Below are 22,037 nucleotides of genomic sequence, written 5' to 3'. Positions count from 1 at the left end.
TATTGCCACGTGTGTATGTGTTTCGTCTTGTACGTAAAGTGGATGTTCGTAGTCGTGTGTACGTGTATGTGTGTTCGCAGAACAACCACGCCAGGGTCACTTAACTCTTTGTAACTCTTTTAATACTGTCAATACCATCCGCTAAATAATGATAATTAAGGAAAACCAGGACGAGGAGAGTCCTCTCGGGAGGATCGCGATCGAACGTGTCCGCGGGTGTACGCGACGACGAACCTTTAATGATGCGTAGATTTCATGGACACCCCTTTACGCAAGGTATTAACAAAGATCTTTCGCAATGCCTCCCTAAAATATTGCAAACTTTTACTCGCTAGCGACGATAAACAATATGCTTCTTTTATAATCCTTCGAGGAGGCTGATCGAACACGTTCCAATGTTCATTTGGATTCTCGACGAGTTCGGAATGCTCGCCGATCGTTGTGCTGAATGATCATTGAAAGATCGTCGAAAGAAAATCGATACAAGTCCGACTGAAACGTTCCCAGCGAGGTCGGTCTTCGCTAGGCACAATTTCCTTTTTGCTCGCGTTTAAGGGGAACAGGAAGCAGAGAGTCAGCCCCCCCGCGTTAACCGACAGCGAGCTGCCTTCACAGGAACTCTAAGTAGGAATTACATCTATGGGATATGTGTGTGTATTGCAACGTGTCACCCTCTGGCAAGAGTTACGGGCGATATGCTACTACGCTCTATTATTTACAATCGTGTTTAAAAACTACCCTAGGACGCTACGAAAGTACAACGTCGAGCCTTCGCCGAACGTACTGATGATTGGTCGCGAGGTAAACTTAACTAAAAAAGTGTCACAACGTTCGTGGACGGAAAGGGTTCGCGCACCCCTCGCGCATAACTTAGGAAAGTAACGTAACAAGTGGATAAACGTCGAGTAAAATCGTTGCATACCTGGCTCTCCAACACCTCGAGCGCGACCGTGTCTGTGAAAAATCGTGCCATTCACCATTAACGCAATGAACGACGAGTGGGTCACGGATCACTCGTCGTGTTTGCCATAAATCAACTTTTCATTGAGCAAAGAAACACTCATCCGTCTCGTACGGAGACTTATGGTAGCAAACAACGAACTCGCACCGTGATATGTAATTTAATTATGAAAATTCACAGCTGATATAAAATTTCAACGATCAAGAGAAGCAACAACTTTTTAACCCAGCAACACTTAACATTTTTCGAAAAAGACGTAAACAAATATTAGAGAATTTTAGAGCTTTCAGGTAAGTACTAATAGACTGTTTAATACTTTCAGTCGCAGATATAAATTGTATGCCTCGCTCGGGATTATCGTTAAAAGCCAAAGAAATCCCTGCTTCGAATTTTGGATGTTGACGAGTTAAGGTTTGCAAACGCGGTTTAAATACCGTCGCGCTCGGAGTGCGAAGTCTCTATACTCGCGACAAATGGCTGATCGATCGCAGAGCTGTCGGGAGCATACTCGGGGGGAACCGTAAGAAACATAACGTTCGCGAGGAAATGGATACGCGCGAGGGGGGACAGTTAAAGTAACATAAAAAGACGAAACGTAACGCACTTTATAAATAATAATCCAGCAACGTTTCAGGCTCCGGGTCGGATTTTGGACATCTCGAGCGATAATTCACCGCGTTATCTACATACGATTAACATTTACCGCGCTACTAAGTACACTCTATCGTCTATGTTTAATTATATACAATTAAGTTAGAACGAGTCTTTAGGAACTTCAGAAAACAGAAACTCGAGCGCTACGACGAACTAAGAGCTAGGACCACCGAGAAGACGCGACTCCAGCACCCTCGGGAGCCGAATCGAAGCTTTCTGCCCTGGTGTCGAGTTTTGCATCTTAAAGAACCGACCACCACCCGCCGAGAAATCGTCTCCCATCCGAAATAGCGGATAGTCGAGCGTTCCCCAAGATGCAAAATCGCCTCGTCGCGTAATTACACTGATTAAGTATTTTTCTCAGCATTTTTGGCGAACGATAATTAACTAAACGTTAAGAGGAGGAGCTAATTAACCAGGAATACTCGCGACGTCTAACCGCAACGTTCTATATACAGAAACCAGTGTACAATAGAAGTCGAGGCACGTACAGCCTTCACGATGGACGACGATGACCAGGATCAGATCGCGGATCGATTGCTTTTCACGAGGTTCGATAAAACGTGTCTTCGATACCCGCGATTTCTGCGTATGTACTTTCATTCAGATTCCAAGTGAAAAATTCAAGTTCCCCAGCCTCGAAGGTGGAAGGGTTGGAAAGGGTAGCGGCGCGCGGACAGGACAGGGAGAATCGTAGATAAAGCACTCGCGAAGCGACATGCGAACAGTTGAAGAAACATAAATAACGATCGCAAGGTGGCTGAACAGCCTCCGCTGAAAGAAACGAGATTTCTCAATTAAGAATCGAGGAGAAGACGCGAGGGAATTTTCGAGGACAATGCCGCCCGGTAGAAATATATCTGTGGAAAATATGAGAAACTATACGACAAAGGGTAAAACTCCGTTAAAATTTTCAACGCTACTAACATTCAATAAATCTAACTGAATTATTTACAAACCTCAATCAAACGACCCCCTGTTTCATATAAATTTCGAACATCCTCCAATTTCCTAACCGAACCGAATCCTACTGCTATATCACATTACTTTTAGAAATTTCAAATCTCCTGGAACGAATGAAACGCAACCTGAGACCAATTACGATCGAAGTCCAAACTCCGCGGTGGAAGCAATCCGTTTAAAACGACAATCTTCTATCCGCCCTGCCTTCGAACTAAAAACTTCGGTACGCAGAGTCCAGCAAAATATCCGGGCGAAACGCCCATCCATTTTTCAGCAAAATACAGCCGGGCAAAGGGGAGTGAATTCGGATGAGCGAGAACGCTGGACTAATCTTAATGGCGGCGCGGGAGCCGCGACGAGTCGATTCTGTGCGCGCCAGCCGTCAGGGATGACCTAAAACCTACGTTAATTGGAACTTTACTAATTGATTGTACTCTACGTCAACGGTGCACGCCGTTCGTTAATTCTCTTCTCGATTGCACTTTACTAGGCGATCGTTGTTCCGCGTTTCGCCGCGTAATTGCGACCCCCGTATGTGCCTGTGCTTCTGCCAAGGGAAACAGTGCACGTCGAGTGCGCGTAAATAGGGCGACGAGGAGCGTGTCGTCGGCGACGGGGGATGCTCGGGATCGGTAGAAAAGCAACAGCGGCGAGTCCTCGCGTGCGCGAGCTAAGCCGGCCTTTCTTCCGAGTGCAATTAACGCGCCTTAAATACGAAGCAGATCCAGTCCGCTTCTTCGTCGCGCCTTCTCCCTTCCTCCATCGATTATCCGCGACGCTCGCCGGAGTTGCAGATGCGAAAGTTGCGAATAATGTTGGAGAAATTGCCAACGGGTGATATTTAAAGAAGGCAATCATCGGGGAGCGGCAACGCGCGAGTGTAACGTGCTGTGATAACAGGGTTGGTTCTTTCGGAGCATCGAAGGTAGCGGGCGCTTTGGAGGATCGTAATTACCGAGATGTTTCGTGGCTGCTTCGGAGTGACTAAAGCTTTAAATGACACTTGGCGAGAGTTAGTGATATAGAGGGTGCTCTAATGTTGCGCTAACACTGTCGCGAAGAAATTTCTGCTAGTGTATTAAGGGGTGGTTTAGAGCCCAAAAAATAGGCGATCTTTAGGAATTAATTAAAGGAAAACTACTATGTATAATTTAATGGGACGTTTTGCGTTGTATTAAGGATGTCTTAGAGTATAGAAATATATTTTTTGTTTTATAATTAATCATTGCAGACGGCACTGGGGAGTCGTTAAAGTCAAGGCGTCAAAAAATTGATCAAAATTGGTGGGACCTGTATCTCCAGAAGTTATTATCCGATTCGACTGAAACTTTTTTTAATTTGAAGAATATACTTCTGGCTAGAAGGGTAAGGGGCAGAAAAAAATACAAAAATGACATTTTTTTAAAAATAACGACACTTGAAGTTTGAAATCACTTTTTCTCTATATTTTTCGCCCTTTCAACGCCTTTGAAAATTATATTTTCAATTTTTGTAACTTTTTCTGGTTTCCCTCCTAGCCAGAAGTATATTCTTCAAAATAAAAAAAAGTTTCAGTCAAATCGGATAATAACTTTTGGAGATACAGGTCCCACCGTTTTGAGAACACTGTTTCGAGAAAAACGCGTTTAAAGTTTTACGCGAGTGCCGAGTGGCCGGGTGTTACCCATGCATTTGCCGCTACTCAAATGCCTATAACTTCGGGAATATTACGAATTTCAACAAATCCTTTTTACACGCGTATTCCTAAAAGGTTGAACATTCGAAAAATGAAATAAACAAAAAATCGACTTTTAGACCGGAACCGTCCCTTAAGATGAAACTTTATGAGCACACGAAATACCCAACCTATGGAAATCGGTGAGAAAAAATTTATCCTGAGTAGATAGAAAAAAAAGAAGAAATCTGCAGTCTAGCGCTGCAACTTTTAAATAAACAAAGAAAATCTGCACTGAGAATTAAGGGCGCGTGTTTGGTTAATAAAAAGGCAGTGAAAGAAATTTCCACGCTAGTGAAAGACCGAAAATTACGACTCGTCACGGTGATCTATATTGCGGCCGCGAAGGTGCGACAGTGATCCTCGGACGCGAGACGCTTGGTCGAAGGAGAATTCGTGGCAGACGCGGGGCTCGTGAAAACGAGCCGCGTCTTTCGCGCCGCGGAATTGAGCGTCACTGTCCAATTTACGATTTATCTGTCGTGACGTGCACGCCGTATGCATACATGCATGCTCGCGAGCGCGATAACGCAGTGCAGTTGGGTCGATGCATTATGCAGTTTTCCGTGCGTCCATTATATTTTTAGACCTTTACGATTGCAAGGTTACGCCCGTGACGCCGCGTTCCTCGTTAACCGCGATTTTCCCTCGCCTTGTAATCGGCAAGACGAGGACTCCGCTCCTAGGAATCGCTCGGCTCTCGCTGCGCGGCGGTCGGTCTCTTTCCCGCGTTTCGCAAGATCCAGCGATTCATCGAGGGGCTTATCGAGCGAGCGAACCAGGTAATCGGTCCCGCCGTCCTCGTTTGCACGCGAAACTCAGGTCCCGAGCTCGATGCTTCGGCTGACCGACTCGCCGACAGCTGCTTCGCGAGGACTGCTAGCCTGGAGTCCACGTCTCTTTCCTAAGTTGAACTTCTGATACGTCAGACTTAAGGTCGAGATACGTAGAGCGGTGTTGAATTTTGGTGGAACCGAGGGGAGAGGGACTCGTCTCGAAGGGTCAAGTTGAACGTAGAATAGCTTTGTTTGGAGTCTGATCGAGTAGGATCTGAAAATTGTTTCGAGTATCGCTGGACTGCGGTATTCTGTATTCTTGCTAGGTTTCAGTGGTGCTTCGGAATGGCGAAGTGATGGTGTCAAGATTAGCAGCGATAAAAATTGTGTTTCGTGAAAAGATAAGTGGAATAAAATTATCGTGTTTTATTTTTCACCAAGAACAACCTTCTACTCTGTTGCACCACGGTTTAATGAACACCCTATATTAGATTCAAGGGAATGATAAGCATATGAATAAGAATGTAACGTGAAGTACAATTTATGTCTTCCTTCTCTTGGGGGGGACTCGGGTTGCTTCAAGAAAAGCGGCAGAATTTCAGATTTCATAGTAAATTACGAAGGATCGGGAATAAATGAAGGAAACGTGCGCGATTTTGTTCGGGCTGCGGTCGAAAAGACTGGCAGAGGTAAGCGTCGAAAATGTTTATGGAATTCGAAGAAAAATTAGGGGATTGCCGGACCTAAGTGGTTGCTGTAATTTTTAAAATATATTTTATAACGTTTACGTCAGTGGACATATGGTGAGCTTCTTGCCAAGATTCTGGCACGAGTGTTATAGGTACTTAACGCGGTACAGGAAACTTGATCATTGACGTGGAAGATGAATCGTGCGTGAAGAAATTTTCCTCATTCCCACCCATGCGTCTTTCCTGCTTGCTTTCGACAGGTGTAATAAATTAACGCATCTGTGCATTGAAAATGAAATCAGGGGAATACATCCTAGACGATGGTTTGGAACTGTGTGTTCGTTTCTATTGCCCTGCACCTACGCTATGCCGAATATTGGAAGTGAACAGAAATTGTGCATTGAGTTATGTGAATGGTATATTTATCGAGCTAATTAACCAAATTTATAAACATGCACTTGTCACGATCTCTGACTCGGCAAGTGCGTCTTAATTGAAACGAATATCGCGCGATCGTAAATAAAAAAGGACGGAACCTAATTGGCTCTGAAAACGAAGTCGCTTAAATAGGTAGAGTGGCATTATAAAAATTACGAATAGACTGGAATGTTGTCGATAACGAGTTCCGATTGAATCGTACGCAATTCACTAGTAGCTTTTATATCTACTCATTTCGAACGAGAAATAATTATCGGCGTGTATCGCCTGATTATTATCCTCGCCCTTTCACGCGACACTTCGTTTGCCAAATTACTCGAAATTTATCTGCTGCAAGATCTCACCCCGGCAAACGCGTAATTCCGTCATATTACAATCGAGCCCAACGATTTCACGAACTTTAACAAAGCGATCACTCTAAATTGATCGCGACAAACATTGAGAATTTACGTACACCCAATGCACAGAGAGCGGTGCAAAAATGTGTCCAAAACGATTCCTAAACGTAACCAAACTTCATTTGCATTGACCACTAGTAATACGCAGCAACGTCACAGCTCTGAGAAGAAAACTCGCGTGTCGCAAACTGGAAAGCGATACAATTTTAGTGTCCACATACTTGCTTCCAGAGTTCACAAGACCAGAGTTCCCTAATCACTTTCAAGAACGGGATCATTGGGTCAGCCTGCGTCGAAATCCAAAACGAAAAAGAGGAAGAAAAGGGGGACCAAGGGAAACCGAGATAAGAGTCGGGCGAAGTAAATGTTCGGAGGGGGTTGGAGAGGATGTAAGTAGAAACAGAGCGCGTGAGCCTTTGATCTCACCCTCAGGGCGAAGTCGAGGACGCTGGCAACGGATTAATATTCACGTTCCGTGGCGAACGAGACCGAAATCGCGGCTGATGGGGCCCGCCTATCGATTAATCGATGTAGGCACGAGGCTTGCGGCCGATTCCTTCGGTGCAGCCACGAGCCTCTGCACGGAACACGATGAATATTTCAGAGATCGATCGATTTCGAGCGACTCCGGTTCGCGAGGGTCCCTACCAAGAAGGAGGTGGAAAGTGACCGACGATTAAATATACAATGCCCTAGCCTCGAGCTGGAGGAACGAGGGGAGAAAGAACGAAGAGGGGCTTGTCCTGCTCGATGTGCAACCGCACTGAACGCAATCGTGCTCCAAATGTCAAAGGATCGAAATGCCCATTTCGTGGAAGCCTCCACTCGTTATCAGCTGACGCTTTTTCCGTTTCTGACCGCTTTTCTTAGACTATCGCGGACGAAACGTAATTGCTTTCTCGTGAACGGTTGCTTCAGGGGGAATCGCGCAATTGGGACACGCTGTAGAGGATGCTTTACCAAGTGTGCTGTAAGTAGAGACTTGTAAATGGTCGTGTGATGTTCGAGGGAGAATTCTTTGATACAGGGAGTCTGGAAGCTTGTAGAAAATTTTGGGATACTCACGCCTTAACGATAGCTGAGATGGTTGTTTATAGCTAATAAACGTTGTATTATTCAATCTTTTAATAGAGGGGTGACTCGAAAAGTGATACAGATAATTAATACTGGATGGAGAATTTATTCCATTTTATGGATTTCTGTAGTAGATGACAACGTTTGGTTTAAAGCAATATTCCATTGGTGTCGTTAAGGTGTTACTAATGTAGACGATGGTATAATTTGAGACTCTTAAATGGAATTGTTAATAATTTCTACGAGGAATTTTTGCAACTTATGAATGGACAGTGGAGTGATATTTTGTTTTCAAATTTCATTGTGTGAAGAGATCTTTATGAGACTTTATATAGGGAAGAAAATTGTAGAACCTTCTTGAAAGTGAAAACGATGTTACGATTGAAGAATCCCTAGTGAAGTTTCTCACAAATTTGTGGACCTAAGACGTTTTAAATAATACAAGCAACTTTTACTTCAAATAATTTCCAAAATATTGCAAATCCTGTATGATATAGTCAAATATGAGGAGTTGTAATAGGTATGACTAAAGTGTGAGGGAGAAATGACATACGAAGGAGTAAGGGGAAGTGGGTCGTGCATGGTCAGACGCGGTTACGAACCGATACGAGCTAAGATAAATGACTGCAACTTTTCGTACCTGCATTATTGAAAAAATTATTTCGGGTAAAAATTATTCAAATTACCAAGAACTATGGAAAAATTAAACTGAAGAAACAGACATTCTTCACAAAATATTAATTTCCATTTAAATAAACTGCAATTATACTTTCTAGGTGCATAAAGAATTAGACTGTAGGAAGATAAACCTAATTTTATCATTCAAGCATTTTCTCAATGTTTAACTAAACAAGACACAGTTTCGGTCCCAATTGCGTGTTTTACTTTACAGAAAATTCGTTTCAGAATGTGAGTAGGTACTTTCTGCTGTTGCATTTAATAAATTCAGTTCATTGTAAACACACCGATATTAACATTTGCCTTGTATTGTGAATTTCCCTACATATACAAGGTGTCGTGTGTCTTGAAGTATACTTTGCTTAATAATATGTTGGAAATTTGTTGCAAAAATAGATTCCCTCAATAACGAGGTACGCCATTATTTCATAAGGTGTAATTAAGTAAAAATGTTAGATAAAAAAACACTTTTGCTGCATTCATTTCTCCTATTCTATCCGTGCGACTGCACATTTTTAAAACGGTCAGAAAGTATGCATCTATACATTAAGTTTGACTTTAACTTTCCCTGACCCTTTCGAACCATGTATATATTAACGCATATACACAATAATCAGCTTACACCAACTAAATCGAAGGGAACTACAGAATTCAAATACTGCTTTTTGGGATCACTTAAGAAACACTAGTGCATCGTGCATTGCAACGCTACAAATGCATCTTTCGTACACGTCTACATGGTCGTCGAGATTTATTACAGTAAACGAACTAATGATTGTTCTTTAACGACCTTAAAAGTTTCCTCCAACCTTGGAAAGAGGTTGCAACTCGATGCAACTGCATATGCACGACAGAGGACCTCGAATCACCTTTGATAAAACATTTCTCTTGCAGATCAACGATTCACTGTGCAATTGGTATTTGAACAAAGCATATTCAACGCTACTAATTTTTAGCAATTCAGCAATTTAACTTGAAGAAAGGAGATCGTTTGGCGATCACTGGAAGAATTAATTAACAGTGCAATGGTGTTTGTTCCTTAGACAGAACTGCGATAGTATTACAATAAAATTAAGACGGATCCAGGGGACTATTGCTACAATTTCTTCCTCCCGTTCATCTGTATCAGAAATCCAACTATTGCGAAGTAAATAAAGTTTCTTTAACACCAATCTCTACCTTTCTTACATACTCAAAGTCACGACTGTCTGCGGAGACAGATAAACATTTCAACCCACGAACGTCTTAATTTCGCCTCTAAACTCTCAAATCATAAACCATTTATAACGTTCGAAGGATATCTACAAAGAAATATAAACCAGTAACACCATTTCTACCACAGCTTGTTAATCTGACCTTCCACTTCCTCCGAGCACGTACAGCAATCTATCGCGGTTTGTGCAAAAATGATAGAGTCTCGGGACAACAAATTCTCTGTTACTCCGTAAATCACAACTTTCGTAACATCTACGACTTTAGCAATCATCGGCTAACGATCAAATCTCGCGAAACACCGATATATTCACCGATTCGTTAGTCGAAATGGAAACGATTGTTCAGCGGATATTTGGAATTAAATGGTGGTAGAAAAAGTGTCTACGGCTACGTGAACAGACACTGATGGTCTAAGATGAACGTCGAGAAACGTTGAAACAAACTCCAAAAGCTCTACGTCTAATTAGATAGTTTTGCTTCTCATACCTCGGTGAATCTTCGCCGTGTCCATCCACGATTACACGGGGTATCCTGTTCACAGGATAACGTTGCGCCCCCGTTAATAAGCGTGCGCGTGTGCAAGCGTGGCTAACGTGTCACGTTCGGGTCTCCAGTTTCTTGGCTTCGCGGAACGTATCGACGGAGATCGATGTTTCCGTTCGCGGACGCACGGTACGAGAGTACGCTAAGCCACGGAACACCTCGAACGTCCCGAGGTCGAAGAAGAATGTGACTTCTGTCAGAGCCCTGCGCCCGGCCTATTAGCTTCTCCCAAGTGAAGATCGTCGACGGACCACGTGAACAAAAGCTCGTACAATCTACGATCTGCGTGGAACCAGACCACCTACGAAATCGATGAAGCGAGCATCTATTTTCACCGGCTGTCTCTCCTCGCGACGTGCCCGTGCACGACAGAAATAAATAAACGAAGATAGGCTGCATCCACCGGCAGCGGAGCGATTTACGATGCTCCACCTCCGCGTCTACAAAGGAACCGTTAAATAAGAGAATTCGGCTAGCAGAGAGAGATTTCCGTCTCGGGTGTAATTATTGCACTAATCACGGCGGCCAACCCTGCCATCCTCAGACACCACCGCCAACTCGGCTCGTCCGTGATGCACTCTAGCTCGACACGCGACCCCCTACCGCTTCGCGACACGTGACGCGCGAATTGGGTGAATGTGCAAGCGCGAGTACGACTGCGGCCTGTGGGTGTTTCGAAGACGTTTCACGCGTGGCAAGTTTACGTACAATGCGCAGCTGGGTAATTGTCGTCTAAGATATCGCGAATGACTTGTTCCCACCCCCGGAGGGACTTTTAGAACGACGCCACTAATTCAGTGGGGTATTCGGTTGAAGTGTGCACGCTGCCACGAGAGGTGGCAGGGGATGAATAATTGTAACGTCCGTGGTGCAGGCACCACGTGAACACGCATGCACGTCCATGATTAGCCTGGTCGAGCCTCTGTCCACAGCTCGAGCGACAGAAGCAACGAAGAAGACGAGCAGGGACGAAAGTCACGGAAGGAGTAAACGGTACCGAGGAACAGCTATCGATGGCGGCGCACTCGCGACAACTTAATTAGCAGCTCCCAACCCATCCCCCTCCACTGGCGGCCCGCTCGATTTTCATTTCTACTGTGTCACTTGAACCACGTCCACGGGCGCACCGAATCGAATTTTACCCCACGTGAACGTGCGCCCCCCGTTCCCCGTCCCACCCCCGGCCCTAAACCGACCCAGTCCCCCAACCCGTGTCGCCCCGTACCTCGGTCGTGTCCGCGTTAATCGTCGGCGCGCGTGTAATCCCTCCCAAAACCCATCCCCAACCCCCGTTGTCAACTGTATAAAATATTCTCAATCGTATCAACAATAGTCACATCGTACATCGTACAACGTCATTACATTATTACAATAGTTTATAGTTAATCCGTAATCAATATAATATTCACAGCATTTTATCAAAATCTCTTAAAAGCACCAACCGTGGCGGCTCAGATTCTCCATTCGTCCTCTCATTAATCATCCCTTTATTCTCCTCGATAAAAACCCGATCTTCTATATCATTTCTCTGCTCTATCTCTCTTTTCTTTTCTCCCCCTCTCCTTCCCGCTCTCCATCGTCATCTTCGTAGCTCCTCTTCCTTCACTTCACCCCCCTCTTTCTCACCCGACTCTCGCTCTCTCCCTTTCTCACGAGCACTCACTCTGTCTCTCACTCACGCACACACACATATATATATACCTTCAATAATTTACCGATATATATATGTATATATATATATATATATAATAATAATATATATATGTATATATATATAAGCTAAACGTTTCGTCTTAAAGCACTGATTAAACGAGGGAGCTCGTTTTAACGTGTCCCTCCCTCTGAACACGCGTTTACCAACCATCCTAACCAAAATCACAGGACTAACTAGAAACACCGCCGGCTCTTTGCCTCGTCGCTCAGTGGGATCGATTGGCGCGAGGTGTACACCCGTCGTGGAGGCGAACGAAAGTGCAGGAATGACGGGGAGCGATAGCGGGGAGAGATCGTGAAAGCGACAGAGGCGCGCGACAGGCTGCCCGCCGTTCGGGAGAAGCTGGATGCTAATGAGGAGCCGGTGCGTCGTGAGAAGGACACTAGAGATGGCAGGGGGAGGTTGTTGCAGCGGGGAGAGATTAAAGAAACTTGGGCAACAACGGGCGAACGAGAGCGAGGCACTACTGGAACGGCTCGCGTCCCCGTGCCCCTCTCTCTCGCCGGACAGCGTCACGGGACGTGCCGGGCGAGCGACGTCGGCGGTGCCCCGGAGCCGCGGACCCTCGGTCCGCGCCCCAGAGGTACCGGCCGCTGTGGCGGTCGACGAGGCGGTTACGATGCGAACGACGCCGCGTTGACGGGGCCCAGGGGGGCGGGGACGTGCAAGGTGAGTAAGAAGACGAATAATAATAAGAAGAAGAGTCCGGGTAAATAGAAGGAGAGAAAGGAATAGGTGTGTTCGGCGGTTGTTCCTCCGGCAGCGATGAACGTGGCGGTTGTTGTTGCACGGGCTAAGGCGAACTCAATGATGCGGTGGTGGTGGCGGCGGGGCCTCTTCCTCGGAGGGGTCCACGGGGCTCGGGGACAGGAACTTGCGCACATACTTCGGGTAATGTGTCTTTTCGTGGGCCTTCAGTATCGTCGACCTAGAGAAGGTCTTGCCGCACAGCGTACAACGAAACGGGCGCTCGCCGGTGTGCACGCGGCAATGGTCCTTCATGTGGTGGCGCAGCTTGAACGCCTTGCCACAGAACTCGCACTTGAACGGCCTGTCGCCTGTATGGGCCGGTAGGTGGGCTATCAGGGAGCCGACGTCCGGGAACGACTTGCCGCAGAACTTGCAGAGGACGACGCCGGAGGTCGGGTCCGAGTGGGCCGCGAGCTCGAGGTCCATCGGCTCGATCGTACCTGCTGTGGGGTAGTGGGCCTCCGGCGGCAGGTGCATGCCGGGCTCGAGGCCCAGCTGAGCCTGCAGCTGCAGGTGGGCCGCCTGCTCACGGTACTTGAGCGACTCGAGGCTGTGCGAGAGGATGTGCCGCGCCAGCTTGCTCTGGTGGAGGAACGAGGCACCGCAGTACATGCACGCAAACACCCGCTCATCCACACCCATCAACTCCTGCAACCAAACAAACAAGAACATCAACTTCTTGTCTTCCCTTTAAGCTCGTCCTTACGCCCCCAACAATAATTACATTTTCTCGCTCTCGTTCTCGCTTTCATCCCTCCGCTTTCTCTCTTTCTATTTCTCTCTTTCTCTCTCTCTCTCTCTCTCGCTCGCTCTCTCTCTTTTGCTCTCTCGCTCTCTCTCTCTCTTTCTCTTTCTCTTTCTCTCTCTCTGTTTTCCTCTCACTCTCTCTCTCTCTCTCTCTCTCTTTCTCCCTTCCTCTCCTTCTTCTTTTAATCATCTATCTATGTATCTATCTATCTATCTATATATCTATCTATTGGTCTGTCCATTTGGTTTTTGTTTTTCTTTTCTTTTTGTTTTTTTTTCGTATTTTTTTTTTTTTACTTTTTGGTGCGTTTTTACTTTGAAGTGATCGTCTCAAGCAGAAAGAGATTCTCTGGTCTCCTCTCCCTTTCTCTCCTTCCGCCAGTGACTCGCGATGTACGCTACCGGAAGCCTCGCTACATACTTCGCCGCGACAAATCGCTCGTTTCTCTTTACGACACTACTCGCAGCGCACACAGACGCACGTGCATCGCGTGCATGCGCATATGCACGTGTACATATACGCATGTACGCGTGTTGTCCGTGACGCGGCCGATTCGAATTGGCGCGCGCTCCTCGTTTTGAAGAAGAAGAAGAAAAAAAAAATTAAAATAAATAAACAAAGAAGAAAAGTAACGAAACAATTGTCTCTATCGTTCTGTGCTCCTTCTCTGCGTTCTCTGTTCCCGTTGCCTCGTAATCTCTCGGTCCAGCTTCCGGCTGGCTTCTCAATCACCGTAACGTCGCCGTCGCGTGGTCGATTGAAGATGAAAGAAAAAAAATTAGATAAACAAAGAAAGAACAGGCAGGCCGTGTCGTCCCGGGACCACTACTATGTACTCCGCAAGAGGCGCGCTCCTCGGCGTGACCGGATGTACGTTACACACGTACACGAGGTTCTCTCCCTCTCTCTTTCTCTCTCTCTCTCCTTTTTTTTTTCCTCTGCCTCCTGGACACCTCTCGTTCGGTGGAAAAAGAAAAACAATTTGACCCTGGCCTGACGAGAAAGTGATTCCTCTCGACGGCGTGTAAGACGGTAGCACAAGAAGTTGACGCTCATTTTTGTTTGGCACGGCGCGCACCCCCAACGTATATAAACATGTATTTTATATGGCAAGGAACTGTCTGAGTGTGTGTTCACCGTAAACATATGCACACGTACAAGGGCTCTTTGTACGTGTCTATATATATATATATATATACATATACACATATATATATACATTCTTTTCCTGGAATGTATATACATACATATATGTGTATATATATATATATATTTATATTTGTATCGGATGTCTTGGCTAACGAGTGATAGGACATGTACGGGCCCACGGCAACCCCCACAGCCTCGCTCAAGAGCAAACGACAACCCACCCGTTCCCCTCGTCCCTCCATCCCCTCTTTTTAAATTTCCTTTTTAGTTTCACTCTTTTTTTCTCTTTTGTTTTTTTTTTTGCTCAATGTATATGTATGTATACACGTAAATAACTGCGGCCAAAGATCGCCGTGGTGCAAATCGACTGGCCGTAGCAAAAGGCATTGCACTCAACCAAAGATAAAAAACGACAAAATCGAAATACAAATATTACAAAAGTAACAAATGATAATAATGAATGTCAATAATCTGCAATATGTATAATGATGTAAATATATAAACATATATATATATATATATATACACACATATATATATATATATACATATATATATATATATATATATATATATATATGTGTATGTATATCAGATATGAGTATATACGCGTATGAATTATATATACGTGTGGCTCTGTGTGTCTGTGTGTGATGTACGGTTATACCAGTTATACATGTATATAGAGTATGCCCGGCTTGTAAGCGTATGTGTGCCATTATCTCTGGAAGTATTGGAAACCCCAACAAAATTGCTCGAGCCGAAGGGGAAATATAATACTGGACTGGAATTTACTACGAGACTGTTGCTAGCGGAGAAATTTTCTTTATTTCTCTGAATGGAATTATGTATTTCGTCGCGCTGCTGTTATTGTATCCTTTAAGAGCATTTAACAAGGAGAATAAAGGGCGTTTTTGATCAGATTCAGTAGCGCACCCAGAGGGGGGATAAAGAGCCCTGGCACCCCCGAAAGAGAAAGGAAACAGGAGATTAATGTAACCACGACTGAAGTAATATAAATGCTTTGTAAAAACAAAAGAAAACTGGATTTTATTCTATACATAAATTTCTATTATCACCTAATGAATTTTATCGAATTTGCAGTAAAAATATTCTTCTCCGATCAACTCGGCTCCCCCCAAGATTAAATCCTGAGTGCGCCACTGATCATATCCAAACTACTCCCACAAATATGCGTAACATAAGACAACTCTCATTTATTTCCCACATCTTTCACTTTAATTACCGATAGTTCTTTAGTAGTATTACTTTTCACAGCGATATACCGATCGAACATGAGTACGCGAGACCACACTCATCAATAAAAATCTGCGCTCCATTTAAAGAAACGAAAGCAGCATTGAAGTGACTGTTGCTAATAATCTCGCAGGAAGCTCAAGTCCAATACCACGTTTCCCCGCTGGATTCAGGCAACTTTTACGCGAGCGACTGCTTCGAATCTTCAATACTTTGAGAGACAATTGCGCGCGGTACACTCGGACCGCCCATACTCTGTCACGGTGTACACATGTATATGTACATATATACATACACGCACACATATATATATAATTTACGCGCAGTTTCATATATATTTATATATATATATATAAAAATGTAGTAAAAAACAACCATGGCCAAAAACGAAGGTCAACTTCTTGACAGTGAGCTAGCAAGACAGGCTGGCAGGATGGGACGAACGGGATGTATGACACTGTTCATCGACTTTCCCTTCGACCACTCCAATGGCCACAGAAGAGAAACATTTAGGAACGTCGTGACGGAGTTACGCAGTTTCAGCGCGGTTCGCTTCAGCCCCTCGAAGCACCAGGATACGATCACAGACCAGAGGGAGGAGGAGGGTCCACGTTTCGGCGACGCGAGTTCCTTTTACCATCGCGCAGAGAGAGAAGAAGAAGAAGAAGAAGAAGATCAATGGATAGATCAGTGTCAAAGAATAGCAAAGGTGGGGCGAGGATCGAGAGAGAGAGAGAGAGAGAGAGAGAGGCTGTAGCGTCGCGCGAGAAACTTGTAAAGAGGACAGGGTGGCAGCAGAAGACACAGGGAAGAGAAGAGAGAAAGAGAGAAGAGACAGGATGTATGCACGGAGCACGGTGAAGTGAATTAGTCTGGAGAAGATGATATATTCGTCAAAGTGGACGGCATGCACGACCGATCTGCTGCGCGCAGCGCGTCTCCACGAGGATCTGCTTTACTGGGGGGCGTTGAAGCTACAACGATCTCGGCAACCGGCTGGGCCCGATTCACGCCTGTCCCCTTGACCAGTAGGTACCAACAGCCTCCTATCGCGACGTCTCGTGGCCCGCGAGATCGCGGTGTTTCCTTTGCAATGGTTCGCGCGAGAAAAAGAGGATGGAAGGTTGCGTCGCGACGCTAAGGGACAGACATCTGCGAAGGCATCGCTCGGAGGACTCACGAATCTCATCAGGTAACGTCACGCTTATCGTTCGATCGTGTCGTCACTGCTGACATCCCACGGATATGCGAAATGGAAAATCCCATTGCTTCAAGGGGTAACACGTGTCTCTCTTGTCATCGAACCTCCGATCACGCTCTACCGTCGATCAGGGCCGACCGGCGATTCTGTTAATGACACGATCACTTTCAAATATTAGCGGGGAGAGCAGCAAACAGCAAAGCACTTGGGCACGCATGCAAATAGACCCACATGCAAGTGAACTCGAAATATAACGTTATGCCTGTCTATCTATAAGCGCCAGATAGATAGACAAGCAAAAGTAGACAGATACGTATATATAATATATATATGTATATATATAAATAGATAGATAGATAAAATGGATCGTGTTATGTTCCTCGAAGTGTCCAATGAACGTCGTTCCGAGTATCGTCAACGAGCAGCGCGTAAACGAACGATTTGCCGTGACCTCGTTGCACGGCACGATGCATCGAGATCCAACGAAATTGCAGGCGTGTTCATTCTTTTTTTTTTTTTTTTTCGTTTTCGTTCTATTATTTTATTGCAAGAATCGCATCATCGGCTCATCCGCGATTCGCGACGTAATACGGGCAAGTATACGCGATTGCGGATGAGTCGAGTGCCGGGTACGATAACCGTAATCGATATATAAATGCAGAGTAAAGAGAAAGTACGAGAATAAAAAGTAGTCAATAAATTGGAATATATAGATATATATAGAGAGAGAGAGAGCGAAGAAAGAGAGGAACTCACCGGATCCGGTGGGAGTCTGTAGTCCGTGGATATTTCGCTGCTCGCACTGCGCTCCTCGGTCGACCTTTCCCAGTCCATCTCTTTTTTTAACGACTGGAAACGAACATATCGGGGGCTCAAAGTAATAATTGGACGGCCGTCGTTGGTTATATTCGGAGGAGGCACGAATTCTTTCGAGGGCTGAGGGACTAAGGTCATTAACGTTAATGTTCGGGTGAGATTTTAACTGTGCGGCTGGGTTTGCTAGATAATTGGATGCAATGTAGATCGCCGCGTGAACGATACTGAGTTGAATTGTTGGCTACAAAGGGACTGCTGAAAGCAACTTGATTTTGTCCATTTTTGTGCTGATTTAGATTCAGGGAATTGTGTGCGGAAAGTTGAGAATATAGAAAGTTTGAGCGCGCTACTGGGGAGTAATATATTCGTTGAGGAATTCTTAGGGTATTAATAATTAAAGCTCGTAACGTAGAGTTAATTGACATTCAAGAAATCGTTAAAGAATTATATAATTGGCTTTATTTGAATTCTACCCAGTTTGAAGAACTGTTTCAAAAACATAACGATGCTTTTGATAATTTAAAACCTCCTCAGAGGTGCGGCGAAACGTTTACTAGGTGGAAGAAATATACTAAGATCGTAAAAGTAATCACTGCTAAAAAGTCAACAGCCCAGAGACTTACTCCCATAATTTTCACATATAAGTACACGAAAATTCCAGACGCGTACCTATTCTATATCCATTCAACCCTCCAGCGATTACCCAAAAATTTATTTAGTAGCCTGCATCCCTCACCGAGCTATACCAAAACAGTATAACTTAAGAACACTAGTGCACCAACTTTGCAAAATGGACAAAAGCCATATTCCCTTCTCCAACCCTTAAACGAGCCTTGCGTTCGAATATTCCTCAAAACTACCGCCGCATATTTCTTCCACCAGTGGCGCGCAAACTACAGGCAAATTAGAAGCAATGATAAAATGGGTTGGTACTCACAAGTGGAACTTGCTGGACTGGGGGTAACCCCGACGGACCCGCGAGAGGTTCTGTACTGTGCGGGGACGGAAGTCGGCTCTGCGGTAGGTTCAGGGGTAGCACACCGGGCGTGCCTCCCGTATTGTTGCTGAGGCTCATGTCCGAGGGCCCGCTGTGCACCGAGATCGGGCTGAGGGAACCCCTCGTCTCCTCGAGGCTGGCAGCGTCTTCGGAGTCCCTCCTGGGTCTGTCGAGGGCCAGAGGTCCTGGACAAGGGCTACCGGGTCCCGTAGGCGATGGCGGACAGTCCGTCATGTCTACCGCCTCGACGGACTCGTTGGTGGGTGGCTGGGCTACGTTCTGCGGCGGTTGCTCGCATTCTTTCACCCCTCCCGATGGCACGGCCGTGCCACCAGGCGCGTTCCCTTCCCTGTCTCTCTCCTTATTACTCGCTTCCTTTATACTATCGCGCTCCCGATGATGCTCCCGCGACGTCTCGCGTGCTATACCTTCGGGTGTGCCCGTGTGTTGTTGCTGCTGTTGCTGTTGCTGCTGCTGTTGCTGCTGTTGTTGTTGCTCGTCCCTCGACGCTACCGCCGCGTTGATGTTCGTCATATCCGCTAGACCCTTCACCTTCAGGCTCTCCGCTGTCTTGAGGAGGGCCGATAGCTGGCAGTACTCGACGTTTACCTCGCCCTTGTACATGAAGTCGACGAGGGTACGTAGCTCGGCGAAACGTACGTCCTTTAGGATGACTATGGGGTGGCGGTTCGGGTGGTCGAGGAACAGGGCCTGGAAGTAGCTGGAGCACGCGGAGAGGACTACCTTGTGGGCACGTATCGATGGTCCCTCCGTGCACGCCAGTGTCACGTCCACCAGCGACTCCGACTCCAGCAGTTGACTGAACACACCCAGCAAGTTGCTCTGATGATTGTTCCACCTCAGGCAGTAATGCTCACTTCCCATGTCTGAACTGCACCCCGCAACCCTGCTGCAGAAGAAACATTTGTACCGGTCCACGTTATTCTTCGCTCTTGTCGTTCGTGTCAAATGTTCGTCTTTGTTTTTCATTGTCGTTCCTTTCTTTGCTTTTTTTTTTTTCCTATTTTTTTTTCTCGCAATTTTACATCGCCCCCGTGCTTGCTGTCGAGGCTGCTCGCTGCTCCGTCGCTGTGGTTTTGCGGGATTGGTTGCTCGTGCGATACCCGTGCAGCTTAATTTTCGGCTGATCGAGATGTTCGAGAGAGATTGGAGGCGCCCGATAATTGCAAGATCCCGGGAGAGGCGAATCGGGGCGAACGGTGGGAGTTGTCACGATTTCTGCCCCCTTGCTTTAGTGTGGCGACAGGTACCGTGCTGATCAAATCGTATTTGGTTCGTACGGTAATAAGGGACATCCGCGAAATGTCCGAAGCCTATTCGAACGAAACTTCGCGTGTTTTTAGAATAACCAAATCTAAGGGACACCTATTTCCTTCACCTACGATAAGTTTAAGTGAATAAACCACTCTCAACCCTGAAAATTAATGAGTATGTTATGGAGTAACATAAGGTACGCTTCTAATTAAAGTTTTTAAACTTCTCAAGAACATCCGACTATGTCACACCGAATTCACAGCTAGCTATGATTATCTACGATGTGCATAAACGATTCCCCCCTAAACTGATACAAAAACATTGCACGGTTGATCGCGTGAAGGCCCGCTCGAACCCGCCCGCGAGCATAAATCAGCCGCGGAGCGTTTTCAAGCGCGCCGCGTCCCGCATGAGCCTGAACGGCGCGGAAAAGAACACGGAATCGCGGGTGTCTAAATTGGAATTCCTTGTCCGCCAGAAGGAAAACCGTAAGCGGGACCCTTGACTAGCGTTATCACAATTTCCTTCGGCATAAATCAGTGTCCGCGGAAGCGCGAAGCCACGGTGTTCGCCTGCACGTCGCGATTTATTCGTCGAGCGTTTCTTAACGCGCGCCCCGCCACGGTCGCCGTTTAATTCCGGCCACGGAACCGCACGCGTGTTGCCGAAGGCAACGGCACACGAGAATAATTAATAACAGCGAGGATGGATCACTTGGTCAGCCTTCGTTCCGTCGAACACGATCGGAGGCGAGATTTTACGAAGGGAGTGGTGAGATATTTGAATGGGGGCTGTTGTGTTTGGTAAGATAAGGGTGGTAAGCGGTGGGGGATGTTTGGGTACTTTGAATGGCTTGGATGTTAATCGAATTGGAAAAATGGTGTGGATGGATTTTGGATGTTTTGATCAATTTTGGCTTGCGATGGGTTTTTGCGTTGTTTTATGATTGGAATTAATGCGTGGGGGTGTGAATGAAAATTTGGGGACTCCGTACGTGTGTGCTAGGGATAATTTCCAGTGCTAACTTGTTATTTATTGAGTAGCAGGCAAAACACTAAGTAGTGCGAATTTTTAAGATCCACGAAGGCTTGACATTTTTTAGATTTGAACCTAATTCGAAGTGATTTTAAACAGGGAATATGTCCGAGCGTTTCAGCCAATCGGGCTTAATAATAGAGATACTTACATGTAAATTATTAAAAATTTCATAGTGGTCGTGGGTTTTAGTGGGTAAAAATCCCACACTACCCTGGCGCCCGCGGGAGATTCTCTTCTGGAGGCGTCGGGGTGCCTTTTGAAGATGTCTCCACGTTAAAAAAAACTTTATAAATTTTTTTTATAAATTATGTTTTTATAATTTTTTTTTTAACTTGGTGAAATCTTCAAAAGGCATCCCGTCTCCTTCAGAAGGGAATCCCCCGGGGGCGCCAGGGTAGTGTGGGATTTTTACCCATTGAAACCCCACGGTCACTACGAAATTTTTAATAATTTCCATGTAAATATCTCTATTATTAAAACCCATTGGCAGAAACGCTCGGACACCTGTTTACTTATTTTCGACATAGATCCATCGTGCCAAGGATAATCAAAATCGGTGTCTACCACATGGTGTCCTCCCCTTGTAAGTGTCCAAGATTTTATCACGTACTTTCACGCAATCAGTTCACCACATACGTAAGTAGTAAACCACGCAAATTATTTCCTGATTGAGGAAAACACTTTCGAGAAAAAACTGTGAAAACTTTTTTGTCACAATCTGCCCTGGCCTCCCCTATATACAAAGTATTAGCTGTAGGCACCTCAATGATTTCAAAGGTAGTAACTCTTATTATAACTCAAATATCAAAGCATAATACAAAAAGGCAAATAATTTCAGGAACTGCAATCTACTAACTTCCCCGTCAACCTCCTCATCCCAGGAACTCGAACGAACCCTCCCCATCAGTAACATACATCACAAGACACCTTATCGCAGCCACTTACACCTCCAAATTCACGAAACATCTACACCCACGAAGACTAGCCTC

General features: G+C 45.6%; 2 protein-coding genes and 1 long non-coding RNA gene across 3 annotated transcripts in view; all 3 read right to left on the bottom strand.

Moving 5' to 3' along the window:
• The window catches only part of LOC143371373 (uncharacterized), a 208,323-nt gene that overhangs the window by 98,472 nt on the left and 87,814 nt on the right, over window positions 1-22,037 (bottom strand). The gene's annotated exons all lie outside the window — the stretch shown is intronic.
• Window positions 1-22,037, bottom strand: part of LOC143371367 (uncharacterized) — a 118,309-nt gene that overhangs the window by 43,363 nt on the left and 52,909 nt on the right. The gene's annotated exons all lie outside the window — the stretch shown is intronic.
• LOC143371352 (uncharacterized) lies at window positions 11,305-20,184 on the bottom strand. Its single transcript, XM_076816465.1, has 3 exons — window positions 18,676-20,184; window positions 17,679-17,771; window positions 11,305-13,215 (listed from the first exon to the last, which is right to left on the bottom strand). The coding sequence occupies exons 1-3, from the start codon at window positions 19,723-19,725 to the stop codon at window positions 12,622-12,624; spliced, it is 1,737 nt and encodes a 578-aa protein (XP_076672580.1). The 5' UTR covers window positions 19,726-20,184; the 3' UTR covers window positions 11,305-12,621.

The sequence above is a fragment of the Andrena cerasifolii genome, chromosome 7 (genome assembly GCF_050908995.1).
Source record: "Andrena cerasifolii isolate SP2316 chromosome 7, iyAndCera1_principal, whole genome shotgun sequence".
In the NCBI taxonomy this organism is placed as follows: Eukaryota; Metazoa; Arthropoda; class Insecta; order Hymenoptera; family Andrenidae; genus Andrena; species Andrena cerasifolii.
The sequence above is the reverse complement of the archived record's forward strand: the minus strand, read 5'-3'. Positions and strand labels throughout refer to the sequence as shown.

Excerpts from the sequence above, each read along its gene's own strand:
- LOC143371352 (XM_076816465.1), bottom strand. The coding sequence starts at position 19,725 with ATGAAAAACAAAGACGAACATTTGACACGAACGACAAGAGCGAAGAAT. Across the intron at positions 17,772-18,675 it reads CAGTCCAGCAAGTTCCACTT|TCGTTAAAAAAAGAGATGGA; the intron begins GTGAGTACCAAC and ends GTTCGTTTCCAG. Across the intron at positions 13,216-17,678 it reads ACAGACTCCCACCGGATCCG|GAGTTGATGGGTGTGGATGA; the intron begins GTGAGTTCCTCT and ends GTTTGGTTGCAG.